Raw genomic sequence first — 24891 nt, forward strand, 5'->3', positions numbered from 1 at the left:
AATTCAATTAGCTTGAGAAACAACATGGTTGTCCCATGGCTCCACTTTTTAATCACCTGATGGAGACATACTTGGTGCATTGTGTTGTAATGCGGATGTTACCGTAACAGTGCAGTAAATAGAAAATGAAAATGTAGCAGAGTGGAATAAGAACTAGCTAGATATCATTTTGGATTAGTGGTCAGAGTAGTTGACATTGTGCAGAAGATTGTACCATTTCTCGCATATGGCCAACACTTGCAGACTAGTTCTTTTTTCACTCTTTTTCATTGACTTCATAATTAAAGTTTATTTCCTTTGTTTGCATCATCTTTTTCTTCCCTTTGAAGATTAATTTGATAGAAGCAAGACTTGCTGAAACTGTAAGGTGATTTTTCTCTTGTGTATGTGACAGTACAAACAGGAACCACAAAGAAATTTCATAATCTGATTAATCCAAAACTTTGTGAGCTCCTCCATCTGGCTTTATGAAATAAATACAAATGGCGGGAGGCATGGTGATGCAGTGGATAGCACTGTCGCCTCACAGCAAGAAGCTTCTGGGTTCAAACCTGCTGGAGTTTTTCATGTTCTCCTCTTGCTTCCTCCCACAACCCAAAGCCAAACCCAACCTGTTAATGGTTGTTTGTCTCCATATGTCAGCCCTGTAGACTGGCGACCTGTCCATGGTGCCCAGTTTCAGCTGGGATAGGATCCAGCCCCCTCGTGACCCTAAAAAGGATAAGTGGCTAATGAATGAATGAATGAACTTAAACAGCAGAGGAAATACAGACATATCCCCCAGCACTGCTCTCAATAGCAGTATGAGAATTTTTACAGTTTTCTGCAAGTTTGTGCTGCTACCTATAGGCACCTGAGAGATGGTGCAAACTGACAAGCACATTTCACAGTTTTTTTTATGGCATCACAAAGTGAGGTAGTCTCACTATATTCCAGTTGGATGACAGCTGTAATTGTCATCTGACCCGATGTCACACCTAGCAAACACAGAAAATGAGTGTTTTGGGATGGCCCCATGAAACTTTATAAGGGTATGATTTTTCATAGTCACTTTAGAGGCTCAGATTTGGGAAAAGGAGAGTCTCAGAGTTAAAAAGAGATAGAGGCAGCAGACGGAGGCAGAGGCAGAGGCAGACCCAGATGGGCAGACACAGACACAGGAAAACAAAGTTAAGAAAAAATAGTTGAGAGTCAGAAAGGGAGGTGAGAGAGCCTGAGTGCAGGATGTTTTGATTTCATCCTCCCATTGTCAGCAGCAGGCAGAGAAATGGCGCGGGTGCGTGACGTTGTGGAGTTCATCTGATGAATGGACCAGTGTGTACTGGCCTGCTGCCTGTGAGAATGCTTCCATTAGGACTCAGTGCTCTTCACCAACACAAACAGGCCCAATGGTGGAGCTCACCAGACACGCCTGATGCAAACAGTGCCAGGTTTAGAGGTTGTGTTTCCAGTGGCAGACTGCTAAAGATGTTTGTAATCATGGTAACTGTTAAGTTTCTCTGGAGTCACACATCAGTCAGTGTTATACATTATTACACTACTGCTGCTGCATTGGGTCATTAGTCAGCTGCCACATGCTTGCAAATGTGGCCTTGGCTGTTAAGGTCTGGAGAAATTTTCAGCACATAGCTGGTGTGTTTTCAGTCTTTTTCCACAAGTACATGTCCTGTGGAATAATTAGATTAAATGTTGTGGTTTGTTTCATGCCCGTTCACAGCGGATAAAACCAATTTTAAAGGCACAGTCGATACTTTCTGCTAACAAATCATCTTCAGTAGCAGCACAAAGTTAAAAAACACCTAGAAAACGTCCTTTATCCATGAGTACAGACAGGGACAGGGGGTTGTGAATTAAACTCTGCTTAGTCTTTGTGGGCTATGTAGTTGACACCAGGTCCAAGAGGGAGGACAAGATTAAGGAAGGAACAGTAGACAGTAGAAAGGAGAGATGGAGAAGAGGACAAAAACAGCCAAGCCTTGCCAAGAACAGTGTGCTCCCCCCACTTGTCCTCCTCTCTTCCTCCTCCATTCTCCCTCTCCTCTGGTGAGGGATCACTCGGGGAAATCCAAACACTGCAGGAATGTTATCATTGTATTGCATTAGCAGCATTCCCCAGCTCATTTAATAGACTACAGACCCCTCTGTTGCATAGGGCGCCTGTGTTTGTTTCACTACTCATCTGTGTGTGTATGTGTGTGCGTGCGCAGTGCACTTAGAAATTCCTGTCTGTCTGTTTACTTGTGTGCATTTTCTGCGTTTCTTTTTTAAGAATTTCTCGATCTTGTTTGTGCACATTTCTGTGTTTTATGAGCCATTTTAAAGTCCAGATTAAAATTGGACTTTTGCTTTGTGGATTAGTTGAATATTATAAACTATTAAAGAGACTAAAGGAGATCAACCCAGACATACATTCTGCATGAACATGGGCTTTGGCTGGCAGCTAGCAGTGGTTTGTCACGGCAGCTTGTGCAGCTCCTTTTTTGGCAAAATGTGAAGCCAGAGCTGAGGAAGTTTATCATTGTTATGTTCAGCAATTATCAGTGAAGGGAAAGTTGGCAGTTGTTATGTTGTTAATACGGCCGAAGAGGGTATGAGGAACACAATTGGAGAGTGTGAACTAATGAGACTAAACAGTATAGAGTCTTAAAGGTGTTACGGGTAAAACTAGTAGCTTTTAAAATCTTAAAAGCTCACTCATGGGTTGGTTTGGTTTATACAGTATGTCGAGTTTCGTATGTGAGATTGCAGTGGAGCAGCTGGACAGTGCAGTGCCTCATTATCCAGTGTCAAAAAGTCAATAATCAGTCCATTTCAAATCACTCAAGTCTATGTAAGTATATGTTAATTTCAGTTACTTTAGAGTGGAAGTTTGGCCCTTATTGAATGTATACAAGTGTATACATATTTGTGGACCTGTACTAAATACATAGGATATATGTGCGGCATCTGATGACAGCTTTATGTTGATTTTGGTGTGTGTAGGTTCCTTGTCTAAAATGATGAAAGGATACATCTGTTAATAAGTTGTTTTGATCGTTAATGTTTTGTGCCTTGTTTTTTTTTATAGTGAAGATAAGATCATTAATCTGTGATCGCAACTTCTTTCCAAACCATCAAACCATCTGCACTAGTCTGTCCATCCACTGTAATTTTGTACTCCGACAAATCATTGAGTGATTAGAGAATTTTTTTTTTTTTTCTCAAGATGCAGACTGTTCTCGTAGGAAGCATGAATCATATTTAAGTGTCCAGCTGTGTGTGTGAGTGTGAGTGTAGGCTGTGTGAGTATAGATCCAGGTGGTGTGCGTCTGTTGGCCTTTTAGGTCAGCATTTAGTATCTCTGGTTACTTCCTGTCCTTGCTATTCCCTTACCCCCCCCCCATCCACCTTCCACCCATTACCTCCCCTTCTCTTTCCTTCTGTCTCATTTCCTCTTTCTCCCTCTTCTCTCCACTCCCTTCTCATCCTTTCCTTATTACCACCAAACCCATCCTGTTTCATCTTGCAACTCATCTTTCTTTTTCACCCGCTTCCCCTTTTCCTTTTCCATCTAAACCAATCTCTCTCCTCCTATATGCAAATTGCTTTCTCAAAGTTTTTGCTCCAGTCTTGATTTCCTCCTTTTTTAACCTTTGAATTTACTCCTCACCGTCTGTCTCCCCACCTTCATCTACTTCTGTTTCCTGATCTTCTCGTTAGATCATTAATAGATCAATAGATTACTGTTCATACTACAATGACTTCTTGGAAAAGGGAAAATTATGGTTAACATTGTATTATAAATTGAAAGAATTATAGATTGTCTGAACTATTTTCCACCACACATCTGTCTGAACTGCATGATTATTGTTTGTACAACTATTATTACTGAAATGTGGAAATCTGATCACACATGAATTATCACAGTGCAGAGTGCACAGTGTGTCCTTTTTTCTTTTTCCTGTGGCCTGAAGGATGACACATTAAATCTGTTTGGTATTTTCCTTTTTGTCTTTTTTTGTTTTTAACATGCTTCACATTCTTTGACTGGCGTTGCTGTCACACAAATGATTAAAGCAGTTTTTTTAAACACTGCAACTTTTCTTTCCTACGTGCAGGTTGCAGTCGTAAAAGTGAAAAACACTGACAAGGTATTCGCTATGAAGATTCTCAACAAGTGGGAGATGCTGAAGCGAGCCGAGGTGAGTATCACTGACTTTTACAAACTTCTTTTGCGGAGTTGGTACTGATCGCAGATACCGGGTCAGTGCAGCAGAATTGGAGAGATATTTAAAGTAAATAATCATATAAGGATTGATTTATTAAAAAAGCGTCTGCTGTCTAGAGAAAGCACAACCCTCGGTTATCCACCTTCATATCAGGCTTTTGTTGATAGATGTTTGCAGAACATGTCACTGCCTGAGCGGCGCGAGCTGTCGATGCATGTTTTTCTCATCGACCTCTTCCTGACGGTCTGACATTCCTGTTGGTCCCCTGGGTCTTCAATTTTCATGCCTCATACGTCATCGGCCAAAACTAGTCCCTGCTGTGTGTGTGCAAACGCCTGGACATGGGAAACGATGTAGAGCAACAGATGTACTGTAGACACTTACACTATAAGCATGTAACTGCTGTTGTAGACAGAGGACATCAAAGCACGGGGGGATTTTACATGTTGACATTCGCACATTCATTTCTTTCCTTTCTGGTATAAAATTGGGGATCATATTGTGTGGGGTGTTGATTTATATTCCCAAACAAGTCATTCATTTATACAAAAATATTCTAACACACAGAAAACCTGACCTGACCTTGTTTACCTGAAGATCAAAAGAAAAAAAATCTGTGATAGCATTTCTTTTTTTATGTCCTCCTGAATTTTTGAACCAATCGGAAAAGACATTGTAGCCTGAGGAGTATTTTTATTTTTAGTCAGCACATTCAGACTGACTGAACAGTGAGAGGTCAGGGTGCGTTTGGAGACATCACACATTTTTCTGTGCATGCATGTGGTTGACTTTTACAAAATAACCCACTGTTCAGCTGTGGAAATTTTGGTTTCAGTTTTAGTTTGTGAGATTTTGAAGTGATTTATTGGACATAAGGATCCACCGCTGCAAGTAATATCTTTCCGTTCTGTGCCTCTGCGCTGGTGACAGCCGCAGCCAAAAGCATTATGTATTTGGGTTGTCTCTCCTTCAGTCCGTCCGTAGAACCCGTTCTCATGATTGTGATATCTAAGGAACGCCTTGAGGGAATTTCTTTCAAATTTGGCAAAAACGTCCACTTGGACTCAAATTTGACTGGCTTAGAATTTGGTGGTGATGGGTCAAGATCACTGTGATCTCACAAAAGACATTTTTGGTAGTTTGCTAATTATGATAAAATATGCTTAATACCTTTAATTTAATTTCTTCAAAGTCTTATATATATTATATGAGGCTGGACAGACATGCATCTGGTAGGCGGTAATTCTAGTTTCTAAATGCATTACTGTTCTAGGTCCAGCACAGTTATCATGTCCCTTGCCTTTTACTTGTAGATTCACGCATTAAAGCCCTTTTAGAATCCAGTTTAACTTGGAAAACAAAGGAATCAGGTTTCTGTAGCAAAAATCTAACTACGTTAATCAGGTTTCATTTGATTAAGGGGTTATGTTTAAGAAATCATTTATTGCAGACTCCATGTTGAAATGTCCTTCAGCTAAGACGCTGAATCCTTGTGAATCCCAAGCATGCAGCTCTGTAGAAGGTCCTGAACTTTGACCTCCCTAATGGATGGGGCCAGAGATGTCACATGGCATATTACACTGATACATGCACCACAGAATTTGGATCAGGATTGTATAAGAAAATCATCCCACTTCTCTTCTGTTCTTTGGTTAAATAGTAGGTGTCACTTAAATACCAACATTAAATTTGATTTCATAAGAAAATCGTTTGCCCAGGAAACTGTTGATAAATCATCTCTGGTAGAGGATAAAGTGGTGTAGGTGTAACATGGTTAATAAATATGGATAACTGGCGCCTTTGCTTGGCACATTCTAACTTATACAACTGAAATAGCCATTCTCTCATATTATTGCCTGTATATGTGATATGTAACCTTTGTTAAGTGTAATGTTTATTGCATCTTTCTTTAGACGGCATGTTTTCGGGAGGAGCGTGACGTGTTGGTGAATGGGGACGGCCTGTGGATTACCACCCTGCACTATGCCTTCCAGGATGACAATAATTTGGTAACATAGTATTCTCTTTCTTCTTCTTTCTCTATTTGTGTGTATCCATGAGCAGCCACCCTCCTCCGTACACAAGGTTCTTTCCATAAATTTCCTGCCCGGTATTTAACCTTAAATTTCTTTAGGAAACTATAAACCTTATCAGATGTATCAGACACCCCACCTTACTGTGCTTTTCAGCACATTCAAATTATGGTACTTTCCAAAGTAACACTCAGTTTTCTCGTGAGTAGCTCCACCTGCCACTTTCACCAACTCACTCCTCATTTCATTTTTAGAATACAGCACCTCTTGTGCACATTGCCTGGTGACGTGCCAGACACTGACCAGCAAATTCAATTCTCCCCACAAAGCACAACATGACTTAGAATTGTAGCAGAAGAAAAAACATTTATGCTGAAGACCAAAAGAATGAGTTTAGAGCTAGGAGACTGGTTGTTGGCCAAGCTCTTCCTCACTTCCATTGGCTGCTGGAGGCAGTCGTCCTCTCTCTAACCTGACAGTCTGCCCTCTCTGTGTGACCCTGAGCTCAAATGCCAGGACTGCTTGTCATTCCATTTCCCACATTCTCACAACAAATGCTTCACCCTGGACACTCCCCAAGGCTTTAAAAATATACACCACTGCCCGTCTAGCCGTCTATTTTTAGGAAAACCCTCAAAAGTAAAGAACCATTTAGGCGCTCGACTGCCTCAGTGCCCCTCTGTAATAATGATACTGTGAGAAAAAAGGGAGAAGAGAGAGGGTGGAGGGTGGGGGAGAGAAGGATGGAGTATTTTTGACTTCCTTGTGTTACTGGTGTTTTTTGGGTTTTTTTTCTACATAAATGATATCACAGTTTCACACTTTTTTCTTTAAAATGTGTTACTTTTACTTTGGTTGCTCATGAGTTCTGTTCATGTCCTTAAAGGTTCTGTAAACGAGATTTTAAACAATAATAAAGCAGCCAACAACTGTTTTCTATGCAAAGATATAGTGCAGTAATGGCTTCCTGAGCAGAGAACGCAGGCACCCCTCCGTATCTGTTGTTTCCTTGTTCTTTGTTTTGGTAGCTGGTCTGGTAGCGTGTGCATGTTAGTGCATGTACACGTGCATGTTAGTGTATGTGAATCCCTCCTGTTAAACCACTGCCCCCCCCCACATTTATAAACACTCAGGAGGTGAGATGGTGCAGTTCAGTACACAGCGTTGAGGTGAACGCAGCCTTCCAGAGTTTATTTTACTGAAGAAACCACTTTTTTTACCTCCTCCGTCAGTGTCATTTGTGCGACCTGTCCCAGCAGATAAGTCCAAGGCTGAATTTCTTTCTCAGTCTGACTGTGGAGCCAATACTGGTCTGACTTTACTGAGAGGAGAATGTACATGTACCTGTTTTCATGAGTGACGGCTATGGTAGGCATTGTGACATTAGCTAACTTGCTGTTAACCTCATTATGAATATCTTAAGCAAATGTTGCTATCACTAGCTAGCTTCCTGCCAGCAACGATCGTTTAAAGAACCTTTATCTGTGCTGAGTTTCTGTCTCTTATGTCTTTGTCTCTTTGTCTCTCTAGTATCTGGTCATGGACTACTATGTGGGTGGTGACCTGCTGACTCTGCTCAGTAAGTTTGAGGACCGACTGCCGGAGGAGATGGCCAAGTTCTACCTGGCTGAGATGGTGCTGGCCATCGATTCTGTTCATCAGCTACACTACGTCCACAGGTGAGGAACAGGCAGCGTGTGTGTGTGTGTGTGTGTGTGTGTGTGTGTTTGTGCGTGCGTGTGTGTGCCCGTGCGTTTGTGTGTGTGTGTGTGAGGTTACAAATGTGTGTAACTGTTTTCTGAGAGAAGCAGACTGAGCAATAAGTCCTGATGATGGATGTTCAGTGTATTTACATTATTCTTGCTGCGTGGGCAGTTTTCCAACTGTGGGGAGCCACTGCAGCTAAATAAAAATAAATGAAAACAGCGGAGAGAGTGTGTGTGCAAAGGTTTGTCTTCAGTCATCACTGAAGCTAGTCGATACCACTGACTAATTATAGAGTATATTAGTTTGTGTTCCTGCGTGTGTTATTATTTCACTCTAGAAAATTGACATTTGAGGTCAGGTTTGTGTGCGAATGTATGTGAGAGACGGGGTTTAAGTGCTTTACAAAATAACTGTTTTAGTCTTGTGTGTTGTTTATGTAAAGCTGTCATGTCAGCTGCTGTTGTTCATTTTCACGTTCAAGTCCCTGTCCCTGTTTCCAGTTACAGATACTTCACTTACTTTCTCTGATTCCTCTGAATTACTAACTACCCACCTAAAAGAGCAGTCGCATGCCGCGGCTCTTGAAAATTTTTTCTTCTCTGGTTCTAGACAACTGAAGAATTTTTCAGCCAATAGAAAATGCCCCTGGGAGCAGGAAATAAGGCTGTGCCAGACAGGAAGTGGTCACATCGGGCCGTTAACATAATTAAAGTGTCGCTTTTGCCAGGGGCTTGACGCAGCAATTTCGTAGAGGGAGCACGGGAAGGATGAATAGATGGAGGGAAAGATGAGAGATACATATGAAATGAGGGAGGGTCAGAAAAAGCGCAAGATAAAGTAGCGACTGAGAGGACAGCAGGCATAGGACGGTGGGATAACATGTTGGGTGTGTCTCAAGTTGTTGGATGGAAAGAGACATACTAAGAGACGACAGCAGAGTTATAGAGAGATGTAGGTATGAGTGTATAAGTAGAGAAAGCGAGTGAATAAGAAGAGAGTGGGGAGCCACTAATTGCACGGTGTTATCTGGGGGGCGTGGGTGGGGGTTGGCAGCGGCAGCGAGGAGACGGAGAAGTGGATGGAAGGAAGGAAAAAAGGACAGGGAGGAGGGGACAGCGCTGCTTCTCTTTTAAGTCCCCTCGAGGATGCTTTGGGACAGTAATGATGGGGTATGGGAGGTGTGTGGGTGGGGGTGTGGTGCTGTTACCTCCCCCCGTGTACCAACCCCCAAAGTCCTCCTTTGCTCTCACTTAACACACATACTCGTGGGAGATTTGTCTGCTTGCTTTGTAGAGGGTGGAGACGGCCAGGCAGGTCCCCTGAGGAGGGTGTGTCCTGCTGGCCGGTCCTGTCTGATGAGTGTGTGTATGTGTGTGTTTGGATGCACGTGTTGAGGGTGTGTTTATCTTAGTGATGTGTGTGTGTGTGTGTGTGTGTCTCTGTATGACTAAGCTGAAGGACAATGGATTAACCCTATAATTTAAAGGCTTTAATGTCCATTAAACCTAAAAAAAAACATCCACCCCATATTCATTGCTCACTTTCAGTTGCACCACACACACATAATTAGGCCACTATTAGTGAATATAAATGAGCAGGTTGTGGTTATATGACAGGGCAGTAGTTTCCTTGCTTTTCTCTTAGGAATCTCATTTTCAATGATCCTGTGATGTCAGTTTCTCCAGGGAAAAAATGGAGGTGCCACTCTCATGTGACTCGGTAGCAGGTCCTCATCTAGACGGTAAAATGCAGTCTGTTATGACAGCGTATAAAAATACTGTATCAACTCGAATAAAAGACAAGGCTGTTTATAAGATTACCAATGGAAAAAGATTTTTGCAGAAAAGAAACATTTTGAATAATACACAGTAGGCAGATACCCTGTTTAACATCTTCTATATGTACTGTCACATTTTAACAAAAATACATAAACGATTAAAACCAACCTATATGTCAAATACAGTCAAGCAGCCTTTATCTTTTCCATTTTATTTAATTTTCTGTTTTTGAATTTCAAAGAGAAAAAGCATTGTGCATTTGTTCTGTTGTAAGTTTAATCTTAACGACAGCTATGGTATCAGTCATACTAGTTCTCTTGGGAAAGTTTCCCCAATCCAACAATAAGCCACTCAGCATAAATCCCATATTTGTGTAACTGCTGCTAACAGACATGCCTTCATTAGGTCAGAATCATTATTTCTGGCAGTTAGTATTTATCAGACTTTTTGTCTCATTCTCAGATCGTTGGTTCCCAGGGTGTTTCTGCTTTGAGACTTCAGGGGACTCATCTGAAATGAATTTGTTCGTGGCAGCAGAGCACATTGCGCAAGCCATGGGAAACACCTGCGTGTTTAACTGAGCTAACTAAACACTATTGTTGCTGACTAACTCTAGCACACTCACTATAAACTTACTAGCCAAACAAAATTGAGGCTGCAAACAACTTATAGTGCGGCATTTTGTTTATCTGATAGAGCTGTGTGAGCTGGGTACTTGCACCATTCACATGGAAATGTTTACTACTCAAAAAGAATACTACCGCACTTCTTTAAATTATATTTCAGGCCAATACATTATATTCATCAAATGTAGTGGTGACCAAGTTTTGGGTCATGATGTAAAATAGATTATTAGTTAATGTTTGTTTTGCCTCCACTGGGTGAGAATAACAATAATATGTTTTGGGTCACTGGATGGAGCTGAATTTTTAATTTGGTTTGCAGGCTTAATAAAAGGAAGAGGTTTACATACCCCTGTAGTAATATAAGTAGAGCCAGAGGAATATATCATAGGGAAGAAGCAGTCCTTGTCATCAACTCCATCTCCCCACCAGGACGCTTAATGGTTTTTTTATAGGGCTCAAAGGTTTTCAAGTATCATCCAAGACATAGTACATAAGTCAGTGTGCTTTTATGTTTATGTATATATCACTGGGCTCATTGTGTGCCTTATGCTGTGCGTAGGGCTGGGATGGTTGTTTGTTACTTAAACCTACTGATCCCACAATGCCCACAATACCCATTATACATCCAGAGATGTTTAATGGATAACCACATCAGCATAAACGACATGGCAAAATTTCTAATTTTGGACAACTGTGTATTGTCTCATGGTATAAATCATCATAATGCATTATGTTATTTGTGCCCATGACCAAATTAGTCTGTGGTCTTAAATGTGGCTCTTTCTTGTTTTGTGAAGAAGCTGACCTTGCACCATTGTTGGCCCATATTAAAATTAGTATCTGCTGCCGTGTTGACGCTGATGAAGTTGAAAAGAGCCCAGATGAAAGAAATGAAGAGCAAAGAGCGTTGAGGTCAACCTTCTGTCCCCCTCAGCTGAGTCCCATGAGAGTCGGAGTGTGTTAGAGTCAGATGCACAGGGAGACTGTGTGTGTATGGGTGAGTGTGTTCATTTATTCAGTGGTCAGTGATCTGCGTGGCCTCCCAGAGGGGCCTGACAAACGTTTCAATAGGCCAACTCAGCATGGCTTTGTACTGCCTAGCACCACATCTGTCCACCATGAGAGAGTGTGTGTGTGTGTGTGTGTGTGTGTGTGTGTGTGTGTGTGTGTGAGAGACACTGTGTAAGATAGGGGGATTCTGACAGTGAGTGAAGAGATGGGGGTTGGTAAAGAGGGACAGGTGTGTGTGTGTGTGTGTGTGTGTGTGTGTGTGTGTGTGTGTGTGTGTGTGGATAGCAAGAGGGGGAGATGTGTTGTGATGATGGAGAGAGGAAGACAGATAAGATCACAAACACTCAAATGAAATAGGATGTTATGTCGGGGCGTGGCAGTTAGCATCTCCTATGAGTGTTGTGTAATTGTGTGCATGTGTTTGCTCATGTGTGATTTTAAGTGTGTTTTCCTATTGATTGCAGCCTTTGTGTGTTTTATTATTGATTAGAGCCATGTGTCTCTTCACAGCCCAGTGATCTAAGCAACAACAGGACTCTCTCTCTCATATACACACACACACACACACACACACACACACACACACACAGACACACACACACACAACCATCATTTATCAAAGAGCTCCATTTACATTGTTAACTATATATCTGACTTCTTGGATATTTGAAGTAATCTCCAATTTGGACACTTAATGAAAATACATTAATAGAGAGACTGATAGGGAGGTGGCATTTGTATGTGTGTGAGTGTGTGAATGACTGTATGTGTGTATGTCTGTGTGTCAGTATCAAGTGATACCAGAAGTCAAAGCAGTTCTTTGAACTATAAGTTAACAAACGCTTGGCTAGAGCCATGTGGACATGCCTTGTCTATGCAGTTTCCAGTGTTGCTGCAGGCCACATTGTGCGCGTGTGTGTGTGTGTGTGTGTGTGTGTGTGTGTGTGTGTGTGTGTGTGTGTGTGTGTGTGTGTGTGTGTGTGTGTATTGTGAGGTGGCATCCAGATGGCCCTCACAGATGGATGCTGTGGTCTTAGAAGAGATTACCTCCCTCTATTCTCGTCTCTGCGCTGCTCCTTAAGACCACAGGAGCCCTGTGACACAGTAGCCCAATTAGCTACGCTAACTAGCCTAGCATTAGCTTAGCATTATCACCTTTCTGAGGCTGAATGTGAGTCAGCTCTTGCGCTGTTAGCCTCCTGTGGTGTTAGTTGGGGGCTTTTGCGTTCGCGCCCTGACCATCAGTGGGCTCATCACAAAAGCAGGTCAGGAAGGTGTTGGTAACGGAGGAAGCTGGTAGAGAGATGCTGTTGCTGCTAAGAAGAGAGAGAGGAAGAGAAGGGAGTGGGGAGACAGGGGCTTTGCTGAGTACTAAATGGTTTATCAGCAGCAGCCACCCCCCCACCCCCCCTCTTACCCCCACTGTGCTGTTTGTCTGCCACACACACATGAGACAAGGCAAGGGTCAACTCACGCTGTCTGCTCTTTGGCAGACCAGAAGTCTCCTGAGCAGATTAAGGTCTTCCAGCAATTGAGGCACCTGTGTATGTACATACACACACATATGCGCACACACATCCACCTACAGATCCACGTGCTCCCAGTCTTGTCCAAGCATTACGGGTGTCATTCATAATTTGTGAGGTCTACACTTCGTGTCAAGCTGATCCAGATTCTGTGTGCAGAGGTCAGGGTAATAGATCACCACACTAGTTATCACACATTACTCTGTGAAGTGGAGACAAATGTATTTTAAAAAGTTAGAAATTGTATCCACCATCTGAAATATGGGATATTAATGTTGTGAAAGCTGAACTTATTACATTTTACTTAAAACATCAGGTTTCTAGTTAATAAAATATGAAATGGTGAAGTCAGTCTGTGTTTATTTATTTACGTACATGAGTTATTGTTTAAATCATAATGTCCATCCAGCGATTCAAACTTTGAGTTCAGGGCACTGGCCTTAATGCTACAGATCTGCCATCGAAGCTGTTGTTTCCATGTAGTGAAACAGAATTGACATTTCCTTCAAAGGTTAAAAATGTTCCACAAGTTCTGTTTATAACATTTTACAATTACAAAGCCAAAAGCCACAAATTTTTTCCAGTGATTGTGCCCAAGTTTTTGTCCTCTTGCTCAAACCTTACATTATGTCTAGGTTTTGAGTTGTTAGAGTTAAGGTGAAGGTTCATAACAGAGCAGTGTATCGTCCAAGATAAATGTCCTTTTAGAGACATTAAACTTTTATCGGAGTAATCTTAATCCCCCATCGCTGGGTTTTATGCTCTCTTTGATAGTCTGACCCTGAGTATACATCATGTCAGTTGTTTATGTGTATTTGCGCCTGCCAAGTTCATGTTACTCCACATTGGTTGCGTGAAGGTATGCACTTTGGTACAGTATGTGGTTTCCATCCAAAATGCTATATACAGCATCCACTTTGGAGAGTGATGTCCAATCTGGAACTCATCAGTGCGCAGTCAAGCTCTTTAAAAAGACTTCTAAGTAACCCACGATGCAAACAGTGATTTTGTAAAAAGTAAGTGTCAATTTATATATATATATATGTTTCAGTGCCCGACTTTTATGTGTCTATACAAGTCACATATGTGCACATGTTACTTAAATCCGTAGTTTTATAGGTCGGTGATTTAGTGGCGTCTCTGAAGCAGAGAGATAGCTAGCCCACCCCCTGCTCCAGCCCTGTGAGATAGGGCTATTAACACTACTGGAAAATGACAGGGGCTTCACATGTGGCTTTGAAGAGATATCTGACTGCAGACCTAAGAATCAAAGCCTTCTTCAAAGCCATGTTGACTCTTAAAGAAAAAAAAGGCTTAGGCTTTAGTGTTAATAGTCTTAGGTTAAAAATAATTTAAGAGAAATGTTAAGTGGAATGTGTGAATTTCATAAGCTTTAATTGATTAATTTCTATTACTTAGGTTTTGTTTTCTGGAAAAAATTGATTGTTTTGCCAGGCAACGATATCACATTGATTACAGTCCATCAGGAGGCACTGGAATTTATTTCTGACTTCACTGTAACTTTACCAGACAGACAAATCTTGCTTGAGGCACATTCTAAAAGGTTACAAGCAGTGCAATGACTGAATAATGCAGGTGAGAGGCATTGCCGTTAGTAAATATATAAGAGAGAGAGACCATTTTTAATGTTTTGAGCTAAGAGGCCATGTTTCCTCCTCTTATCAGCATCAGTATCGGTATTAGTGTTCTGTTGGTGTGTTTGTGTATGAGTTAGGGGGAGGGAGTGTGGGGGTGTGTGCTTGTGTTGAACATCAGGTTTATTATTTTAAGCGGAGCCATGCTCACATCACTGGCCAGAAATAGCACCAGCTCAGCTCTGTAACCTGTTACATCAAGTCTGTGTGTGTGTGTTTGTGTGTGCGCGTCTGTTTAGCTGACTTATGAGCTACACTTCATCTCCGTAACCAGTGTCATTGTGTGTGTGTGTGTGTGTGTGTGTGTGTCTTTTCACGCTACACCAAAGAGTTTTTTTACGTGCCCTCCATAGCATGTGTATTGAAGCGTGTCGTGGCTCAATGTGTTGATAAGAGGGCCTCAGACACAGGGCTCGCCGGGGTCTGCCCTCAGGGGAAATCAGTGGGGATGGTCAGACCAGGACAGAGGATATATTTAGCCACGATGGTGGGATACAGTAACGTCTCTGTTTCGTACCGATTCAGGCCAACGATCATTGGGGTTATTTTCTGTGTTTTCACAGTTCTTATAATGTGGATTCCAACTAGAGACACATAAAGCTGAGAGTCGCCCACCAGAGACTGGAAGTACACACAGGGATCTACATTAACACACTTAAACTGCCATGTAAGACAGTAGCACCAGCAGCCCAACAGAAACCACCTGTCAGTGACCACCTGCTTGGCGGATGAATTCCTAATAGTTTTTTTAGAGACTTAGAAGTCGGTGACTTACAGGAAGTAGACATAGTTTGAAATGGATGCAAATAAAGCAGAACCCGCACAGAGCTAATTTCCTGGACAAATCTATCTTGATAGGTTTGTGATTGTAAGCACATGGAAATGAAACAAACACTGGGAAATTATGGTCAGCATTTTTTATTTTTTCTGACATTTTATAAACGAAACGAATAATTAATAAGGACAATCATTTTTAGTTGCAGCCCTTGTGGCCACCAACCCAATGCTGCTACATTATTCAGTCTCCCAGCCATGTTGATGACCCTGTCCCTCTCTAAAAAAAACTAGTTTATTGGTTGAATAGTGAAAGTATCTGATGAGGTGTTCCAGCTGCTGTAGCTGCCAGACAGAAACCTCTTCTGTCTAGCAATTAATCCAATGAACTGGAATCAAGCCACAGTCTGGATCTATATTATAAACACATCATCAGCAGTAGTAATGCAGAACAGATGCAGGTTGACAAGAAAGTCTACAGTGGCCACCGTGACCACATCCATAAAGGAATGTGTTGTCAGTATCTCCCACCGCAGCCTCCCACCCAGCCCGTCTCTGTTCACAAACACAAATATTGTAGGAAAAGGGAACAGGGGAGTGTGTCTGTTTAGGACACAGTTTTTTTTTTTGCAAGTGGGAGTGTGTTTGTGCACTGCATATTTCCTCAAACAGACTGCATGTTTTTGTGTGTGCTTTGAATCTGTGTCCTTCTGTCTGTACAGCTAATTCCCACAACACAGCTCTAGCAATTTCCAGTGTTCATTCTTTTGGTCAATTTAGAGTTGTCATGCTGCTGATAAATGAAGAGGGGGGAAATTACACTTAATTGAATCACAAATAATATCTCAATTATTATTCACTGGCTTTACAAGCAAGTTAAGACAAGTTAAATTTCCTTAGGTCATGTAGTTTAATCTGATGATAATTGAAGGGGAGTTGCACCGTAATATGAGATCAGGGTTGTGTGTGTGTTTTGGATGTCCTATAGGTATTGCTGTGTTTGGAAGCGCGTCTTGTTTTCTTCATCTTCTTCACTCTTCTCGGAGGAATCACTTGCTCAGTTTGGCGTTTCCTTCTTTTCACCTCGTCTTTTCTCTCTGGTTTCTTTCAGGGACATTAAGCCCGACAACCTTCTGCTGGACATGAACGGCCACATCCGCCTGGCCGACTTTGGCTCCTGCCTCAAACTCATGGAGGACGGGACGGTAGGTTTTTTTTTTTTTTTTTTACCACACTGCTGCTGATGCCTCCTCCTCTGGCCAAAGCAAACATACCAGAGCTTTACTGACCTCCTTGTCAACCCCTAGGGGTCTCCCAGGAGGAGTGTGTGGTTCAGCTGCTTGGCTCTGCCTTATTATTCAGACAATTCTCCTAGCAAATAAAGGCCCCTCTCCCCACAGGTTTTATATAAAAGGAAAGTGAGAGGATGAAATAGATGATCAAAGAAGGGCCTTGGTTTGTTCTTCTAGTGTTGATGTAGTGTTGAGGTTATATGACCATTTGAAAAAATAAATTCAGTGATTGTTGGACACTCCTTGGAACTTTGTCGTAGATTGAAACATCCAGATTGAAGCTTTGAGTGATGATAAGAGTGGATTTCTTTGATGTTTCATCTGTATAAAAGCAACCTCCTGAATAATAAAGACAGATGATACCAACATGTGATGGATCCAAACTCCAGCATCTGCTTTTTCTCTTCCACCGTGGAACGTCTGGCACTTAATCTTCATAGGCTTTTCTGAAAATTCATATTTTTACATTTTGAAATGTTCAGATTTATTGCTTTGATTTTCATTCAGGATTCCTGCATCAAATTTGCATTCTGAAAATTGTGTTGAAATAAGGTGAAACAGAGCTGCAAATGAAAAAACTATTTAGAAGGGAATTCATCCTGTAATGGGGATCTGAAAGTTCAATATGCTCTTTGTTTGGTTGTTTGCTGTTGCTGCAGTGGTGGTATTTATCTTGCATGTTTCCAAGACTTCAGTCTGTAACTCATCATCATCTTCACTCTTATTGCTGTTAGGCTGAACTTTAAAACTTAAGGTCTGTGCTTGTTAGTATGTGAAATATTGTGGATCAGTCACTGACTTGTGTTTTGTCCCTCCACTAGGTCCAGTCCTCTGTGGCAGTGGGGACTCCAGACTACATCTCCCCAGAAATCCTCCAGGCCATGGAGGATGGGAAAGGCAAGTATGGGCCTGAGTGCGACTGGTGGTCCCTGGGCGTCTGCATGTATGAAATGCTGTACGGCGAGACCCCTTTCTATGCAGAGTCCCTGGTGGAAACCTATGGGAAGATCATGAACCACAAGGTAAGCTGATGGAGTCCGAGGTTGATTGATGCAATACTAAGAAATATCAATGCTATAGAAAAAGGATGATGATGACGATCCATACATAGAGATGGACTGCGTAGAGTTTGTAAAGGCTAAAAAAAAAAAAGATAATTAGGTAAAACTGGTTGAATGTGTGTGTATAGAACTATTATACACTATCATCTTATAATTGTACAATAGTACAAGAATTATGCTATAGTAGAATTTCCTTTCAGAAATCAGAAGCACCGTTAGATTACAGTTGTCTGTGTTCTATTTTTGAATAGTGAAATGTTAAATGTTATCATCTCACGTCTCTTTATTTGCACAGGAGCGATTCCAGTTCCCACAGCAGATATCAGACGTGTCAGAGGACGCAAAGGATCTGATTCGCCGGCTCATTTGCAGTCGAGAGCACCGACTAGGCCAGAACGGCATTGAGGACTTCAAGCAGCATCCCTTCTTCATTGGTACAGGCTACAGTCTAACTTCACAGATGTGACAATGTCTTCTGTGGTTTGAATCTTCTCATAGAAATTTATATTTAATTATACGTATGATAGTTGTTGTATATATTTCAGAATGTATTTTAAGTCTTTATCAGTCCGATCTGGTACCTCTTATCACTAAATAGATTTTGTCACACTGATTCAGTCATACACTCATATAACACTGAGTAAAACAGTGTCAGCTCTCTGTCAGATACAGAGGAGCTTAGCTGTGGAATAAGTATCGTCATATTGAAAGAAGATCTTTGTTTCTCACCAATTTAAAATTTAGCCTTAGAGCTTATTTGATGAGACTACTTTAATGGCTGCCTTTCCCCTTGGTATCTTTTCTAGCAGTTATATATGCTACGCTTCTTATAAGCAACTGACATATCTCTGTATCTTGAATGTATTCAGTGTGCATATATAGTTAAATTGTATACTGTGTATATTGCAGTAGATTGAAGAATGAAAGCATTAGCATGTTTCTTTACCAGAACTTGAAAATCCTAAAGAAATTAAATCTCAAAGATGAATATGTTGACTCCACAGTATACTGTATCTCTAACAGGTTTAATGTAACCTGTAACCTCTCTTGTATCCAGGCATTGACTGGGACAACATCCGCACCTGTGAGGCCCCATATATCCCAGAGGTCAGCAGTCCTACAGACACATCCAACTTCGATGTGGATGATGACTGTCTGAAGAACTCGGTAAGGGATCAACAGACTAGGACATACACACCAGAAACTCTGTCTGTCTACAAATGTATTAATATATCTTTATAATGGCATGTATCAGATGCGATTTGAAGCCTCTTTAACGGATGAAACTCTCCTTTCTTTTTTTTTTTTTTAGGAGACCATGCCCCCTCCCTCTCACACTGCCTTCTCTGGCCACCACCTGCCCTTTGTGGGCTTCACCTACACAAGTAAATGGTAAGTGCTACCAAGGAAAACAGACATATGAATAGATATATGAACGAAGATAGATGAAAAAGGTGTGGCACCTTATTATTATCTTGTTTCTGATGTAAGTAGATGTCATTAGAACAGACAGATTTCCCAGAGAAGTTTACTCTCTGCATCACGTTCTTATCTCTCCATCTAAAGAAGCGTAGGAGTTTTAAATTAGCCTCCCTCCCTAATAAGGTGATGTTCATGACTTGCAGCAGATCTTCACACTGAAGTGTTACTCGTGAGAAAGTGACCAGTTACTTTTCTTATCTCTTCATGGCTTAGTGATAATGGCCTTTTCCACCCCACCCCCTCCATTCTGTCTCTTTCTGTCTCACATCTTCCTTTATGTCACTGTTGCTCCTTCTGTACCCTCCCTCCACCTCCTTCTTCCATGACTCAACATCCTTCCATCCCTCAACTCATCACTCTGTTGTCCGCTTCTCTTTCCTGTTTCTCCTCCCCTGCTGTTTCTCTGTCATTTCCTTCTAACCTCTTTCGCTCCTTTAACTGAACACTTTCATATTGAATTTTCTGTCAACACCATTATTTCTCAACTCAATAAATGTCTCTGTCTTCCCTAATCATGAATCCTCTCTGCCACTTTGTTCACTCTCTTCAACGCTGATACTGGCGTTGTTCTCATGCATCTGACACCTTCTTCTTCATTGTCTTACTCCGCTCTCACTCTCCTCTCCTGTAGCAACCTATCTGACCGGGGTTGCCTGCGACAGCTGGGAGGGGAGCCGGGTAAGGTTGGTCAGGACCAGTTGGACCTGGATGTCCAGCGAAGCCTGGAAGACAGCCTGGCCACCGAGGCCTACGAGAGGAGGATCCGTCGCCTGGAGCAGGAGAAACTAGAGCTGAGCCGCAAACTGCAAGGTTAGGCTGAAGAAAGAGTCCATCTGTTTTCAGGAAGTGTCAAATCACAAACATGTGCACAACCACGCTGCAATTTGACGCTGAGAGAGAGGGCACACGTTAATGCATTAATTGTTAGTTCAGCATACCAAAGCATGCACACATACAGAGGTATTTCCTCCTCACACCTATGTTTGGTTTAAAAAGAAAAAAAAAAAGCATAACTGATTCCTTTATCCTGACCTGCTGCAGAGTCGACTCAGACGGTGCAGGCGCTGCAACATCCAACAGGAGAGGGCCCCATCAGCGCTAACAAGGAGGTGGAGATTAGGAGTCTGAAGAGCGAGATCGACATCCTCAAGAAGCAGATCGCTGGTCAGGAATTCTTTGTTCATATTTACTTAAGCTGAGAAATATTCCGGACAGGACAGGATCTGTCAGTGATGCAAATAAACCGATCAAATTTCACCAGATTTCACCAACATTTTCATTTGAACTCAAAATGTCATATATTTGTTTGCATGTCAGACTCGGGACAACTGGAGAAGCAGCTGGAGGATGTGACTCTGGCCCGCAGAGACCTGGAGGACTCATCTAAACACGTTAAAACTCTGGAGAAACAGATGAAGAGCATTACACAGGAGCGAGACGATCTGCACAAGGTAAAATCAGTATTTCATTTGAGTGACTGTGTGTGGACTGTTAAGATTCATTTAGATACTGTGTCCATCCGGCTCCAAGTGCCTGAAGAATTACCCATAGCTACAGCAAAAATTATCCATAGCAACAAAATGCAAATTTGGACTTAAAGAACAACAATGCCAGGAAATTTTCACATTTTTACTCAATCAAGAAATGACAGGATTGTGTTTGAATGTCTTATCTACACTGTTCCTGTTGTGGTCAGGACCTTGTGGAGGCCAGCGAGAAGCTGAAGTCTCAGTCGAAAGACCTGAAGGAAGCTCACAGTCAGAGGAAACTGGCCATGCAGGAATTTTCAGAGCTCAATGAGAGACTCACAGACCTCAGGTAAAACCAGACGCCCACACTTCCTAGTTTCTCCACAGTCACAGCTTTTTATAAAGAATTTTAATTCCATATTGATATTAACAACCGAAAAACATACTTATATTTAGTGTAATACATGTCTAGAAATATGTTTCTCAGAAATGCCCATGTTTGTTACTCACTTACTAACATTTACACTCGGTTGTGACTAAACAGGTCGGCCAAGCAGCGCCTGGTTCGCCAGTTGCGCGATAAGGAGGAGGAGATGGAGAGCCAGAGTCAGAAGGTAGAGGCTCTCCGCCTTGAGGTGCGAAAGGCCGAGAGGGCCAAGAAAGAGGTAGAGTAGTCTCCCTGTGGTTGCTAGCACACCCTCTTCTGTCTCCATTCACTGGTTGGTCCATAATTCAAACTTTTATTGCTGTCTGTGTATTGTACCTGTGTCACCTCTAGAAGTTTTTATAGATAATTTACACAGTAGATTAGAAACAGTGTTGCAGTAGCTTTATTCCATAGTATAATATTGTGTTTCTATATGTTCATTGTTATGTGTGGTTTGAATGTTTAGCCTTTGTAGTATAAAAAGAAGGCTACTTCTGCTAATGGTGTTTGGATGCGGGTGCACGCGGACAAAATTGAGTATGACGTATGATTTCTTCCAGTCACTTGAGTATGTGTGTGTCCATCACCAGATGGAGGCGCAGGCAGAGGAGCAGGCAGGAGAGGCTCAGAAAGAGAGGAAGCTGAGAGAGCGGAATGAGCAGTACAGCCGACAGCTGGAGGAGGAGCTGGAGGGGCTTAAGGTAAGTTTGCAAACACACACAGCCGAACATTAAACTGTCCTACAGAGACTCTGTGCGTCATGTGCAGGTACAAAATAGTTGGCATTATCTGATTCATGCTTCTCATGAATCTGTAGTTGTCAGGGTGTGTTCAGAGCATGTAATTTACGCACCCAGCTCCGACTGGACAGTTGTTTTCTGACATATCCGCTGCTGTCGGACACACCAACAGTGTCAGTGATATGTTGCCACATGTCATTCATCTTTTTTATGTCTCGGTAACTTGTCAAAGACATGTTCTAGAGAGTTGGGGAGCTGGAAAATGCACAGACCAGCTTTTCCTCCATTTGGTTAGATTTAAAGAAGTTCCTTTGCGTAGTGGAGTGAAGTAGTAAACGACTGTGCCGCAAGATGATTGCGGCTGGCCCTCGTCTGGCTCACGCTCGCACTGCATCGGAAGATATTTATTGATATTAAAGCTCCTCATCTTCTCATCTTTTCATCTCCTCATCTCTGTTACTCACCAACTCTACTTCTCTCCATATTCCCACCGTCCAGCTGAAGCAGGCCGGTCCCTCTGCCACTCCGGCCTCGGCTGACCAGACCCAGGAGGTGGGACGTCTGCGAGGAGACTTGGAGAAGAAGACGCTCCTGTACGAGGAGGAATTGGCTCGTAGGGAGGCTCAGCACAGCACCGAGCTGAAGACCCTGCGCAAGGAGCTGAGGGACGCTGAGAGCCAGCAGCTCGCCCTGCAGAAAGAAATCCTGATGCTTAAAGACAAGCTGGACAAGACTCGCCGTGAGAGGTATCGCCTCAGTTTTTTTTTTTTTCTACTACTTTGTAACCTTCATTTGGTATCACCAGTGTTGTCTGATTAGGACAAAATTGCTGTTGATATCCTTTATCCGAAATGTCTAAATTGTTATTATATTATTTTTCATGTTGTCTTTTTCAGTGATGATTCCATGAGGTAATTACAGTTACATTAAAAATAGTTTAATTCCCTGTCTGGTATAAATGTGTAGTAACTGTGAAGTGCTGTTTCTTTTTAAACAGTTAATATAGCTATCACCCCAGAATTTAAAAGTTATGTTGTCCCTAACCCAACTAGAGTTGACTTCTTATACAGGTAACTTCAGGGCCTTGTCCACGAGTTCTCAAGTATTATCATCCCTATTAATTCACTATTAAAATGCAGAAATATCAAGAGTTTTATCCCAAAGATGATATCCACCATTTCACAGAACATATTTTGTTAACCCTTATGAAATGGTTGCAGATAGATATGGTCTTGAAGTGGATAAGGCTAGAATGAGAGTTTTTGAAATATCTAAAAATGAATTTCTGGTGGCAAAAAAATGAAAATGACGTAAAGCTTGGTAGAGTGAAACCTTTATTTGTTTTGCTCCAAAGCACACAACAGTTTCCACACTATCTTGATGTTATACACAGGACAGTTTTAACTTTTTAAGAAGTTTTAACAGTGAAAAAGTTGAAGAAAACCAAAAGCAGACAGACAAACCTACTGTAGCTATCCAGGCAGTATGATTTAGTATGTAGCTTGGTCCTCTTAGTCTCATGTTTACATCAGTTGGTCACATTCCTGAGCCACAAAAATTAAAGTTAAAAGCCAAGCAGTGGCTGCAACGATTTTTAAACTGTTGTTTTACTCAGTTATCACAATCAATTGAGGATATATTCCTGAATTGAAATGACATAGCAACTTATGGAACTGACCCATTGTGCCTTTAAGACTTCTGAGTACACTATACTGAATTACTCAATAGTAAAATGAGGGCAAAAACTGGAAAAAGAAAACCCACATAGCATTCTGTTAAAATGTGCCAACTCAGATATTAAATACCAAGCAATGAAAAGAAGTGAACTTTTTTTTCTGCCTCTGACCCCCTGGTAGGTACTCAGGGGCACCTGATCCCACTCTGAGAGCCGCTGGTTTAATCAAATTTTAATAAAATCTTGTTTTTGAGCAGAAAGCTTCAGAGCTTTGTTTTTGTAGCTGCTATCCTAACCTTCCTGTCTGGTGTTACTGACATGTTATTCTCACTACTTTCTAATTCATTTTTAAACACACCGCTGTATCAGATTCTAACTGCATTAATGTGTTTGGGCTGAATCATGTGTACCTGGTCTTAGTACCAAGCCTTAGATTTAGGTTTTGTGAGAAATGTGTAGAGCCCGCGGCCCACACAAGAACAAAGGTAGGAGGATAGACGAGGCTTCATGAGGGAGGCTGAACATTTGATTGTATGTTTGGTATGTTTGTACTTATGTTATTAAAAAACCACTGCAGTAAGATCATTTGATTTATTATTTTAATGTAGCTTGACTGTTCAAAAACCAGCATTTCATTTTTAGAGGCAGGAAACTGTTCCAGCAAACCAAGATCTGTGAATAAAATCCTGTATTCATATTAAAATGACAAAGATTAAAGTTAGCGAATAAATAAATAAATAAATAAATAAAGTTTTCACAATGTCACAATTTTAACTATCTATGTATGTGTGTCTCCTCCAGCCAAAGCGAACGGGAAGAGTTTGAGACCGAGTACAAGCAGAAGTATGAGAGGGAAAGAGTCCTGCTTATTGAAGAAAATAAGAAGCTGTCCAGTGAACTGGATAAGGTAAAATATCTGTTAATATATACACACATAATGAAACTAAAAAAAAACACAAACAAAGTCGGGTTTCTCTTTCTCTTGCTCAATCTTTGTTCCTCCTTTTATCTGTGTTTTTCTGTCTTGCTTTTTCAGCTTTTTAGTGTAATGTTTATCTCTCCAACACACACACACACACACACACACACACACACATATGCAGAAAAACACAATTCCCTCTAACCCCAGGTAACCCTCTTGGTCGGCCCAAACTCTTTCATCACATTCCTCCCTCCACCCCCTCTCTCCCTCAGCAATGCCAAAGAAATCACTGTTCAATATCCCCCATAAAAACACCCTGTAGCCTCCTACACAGTCAGATGGAATGACTCTCTGGATTACGCTCTGTTGACTTTGGAAGTGGCTTTTGGAAGTTCAAAAAGGCTCCCAATTTAAACAATGTCTTAGAAGTGGAAGGCATTTTGACATATGGAATAAAATGTCAGAGTGTTGTATTTAAAGTCTGCAACTGATGAAAAAGAAAATA

The 24891-nt window shown here is 41.6% G+C and overlaps 1 protein-coding gene across 5 annotated transcripts in view; it reads left to right on the forward strand.

The window, feature by feature from the left end:
* The window catches only part of cdc42bpa (CDC42 binding protein kinase alpha), a 73815-nt gene that overhangs the window by 29802 nt on the left and 19122 nt on the right, over nucleotides 1-24891 (forward strand). For 3 of the 5 annotated variants that reach the window (XM_022770454.1, XM_022770455.1, XM_022770456.1), the window contains exons 3-19: nucleotides 4098-4181; nucleotides 6122-6217; nucleotides 7772-7920; nucleotides 16430-16523; nucleotides 17432-17632; nucleotides 17967-18105; nucleotides 18729-18838; nucleotides 18984-19063; nucleotides 19785-19963; nucleotides 20195-20317; nucleotides 20471-20604; nucleotides 20850-20971; nucleotides 21167-21287; nucleotides 21640-21750; nucleotides 22288-22535; nucleotides 22686-22700; nucleotides 24266-24371. In XM_022770454.1, the coding sequence (XP_022626175.1) occupies nucleotides 4098-4181; nucleotides 6122-6217; nucleotides 7772-7920; nucleotides 16430-16523; nucleotides 17432-17632; nucleotides 17967-18105; nucleotides 18729-18838; nucleotides 18984-19063; nucleotides 19785-19963; nucleotides 20195-20317; nucleotides 20471-20604; nucleotides 20850-20971; nucleotides 21167-21287; nucleotides 21640-21750; nucleotides 22288-22535; nucleotides 22686-22700; nucleotides 24266-24371 (2112 nt within the window). The remainder of the gene's footprint in view (nucleotides 1-4097; nucleotides 4182-6121; nucleotides 6218-7771; nucleotides 7921-16429; nucleotides 16524-17431; nucleotides 17633-17966; nucleotides 18106-18728; nucleotides 18839-18983; nucleotides 19064-19784; nucleotides 19964-20194; nucleotides 20318-20470; nucleotides 20605-20849; nucleotides 20972-21166; nucleotides 21288-21639; nucleotides 21751-22287; nucleotides 22536-22685; nucleotides 22701-24265; nucleotides 24372-24891) is intronic. The other 2 variants (XM_022770453.1, XM_022770458.1) reach the window with 1 other exon arrangement.

Source organism: Seriola dumerili, unplaced genomic scaffold (genome assembly GCF_002260705.1).
Source record: "Seriola dumerili isolate Sdu_G_001 unplaced genomic scaffold, Sdu_1.0 BDQW01000025.1, whole genome shotgun sequence".
NCBI classification, from domain to species: Eukaryota; Metazoa; Chordata; class Actinopteri; order Carangiformes; family Carangidae; genus Seriola; species Seriola dumerili.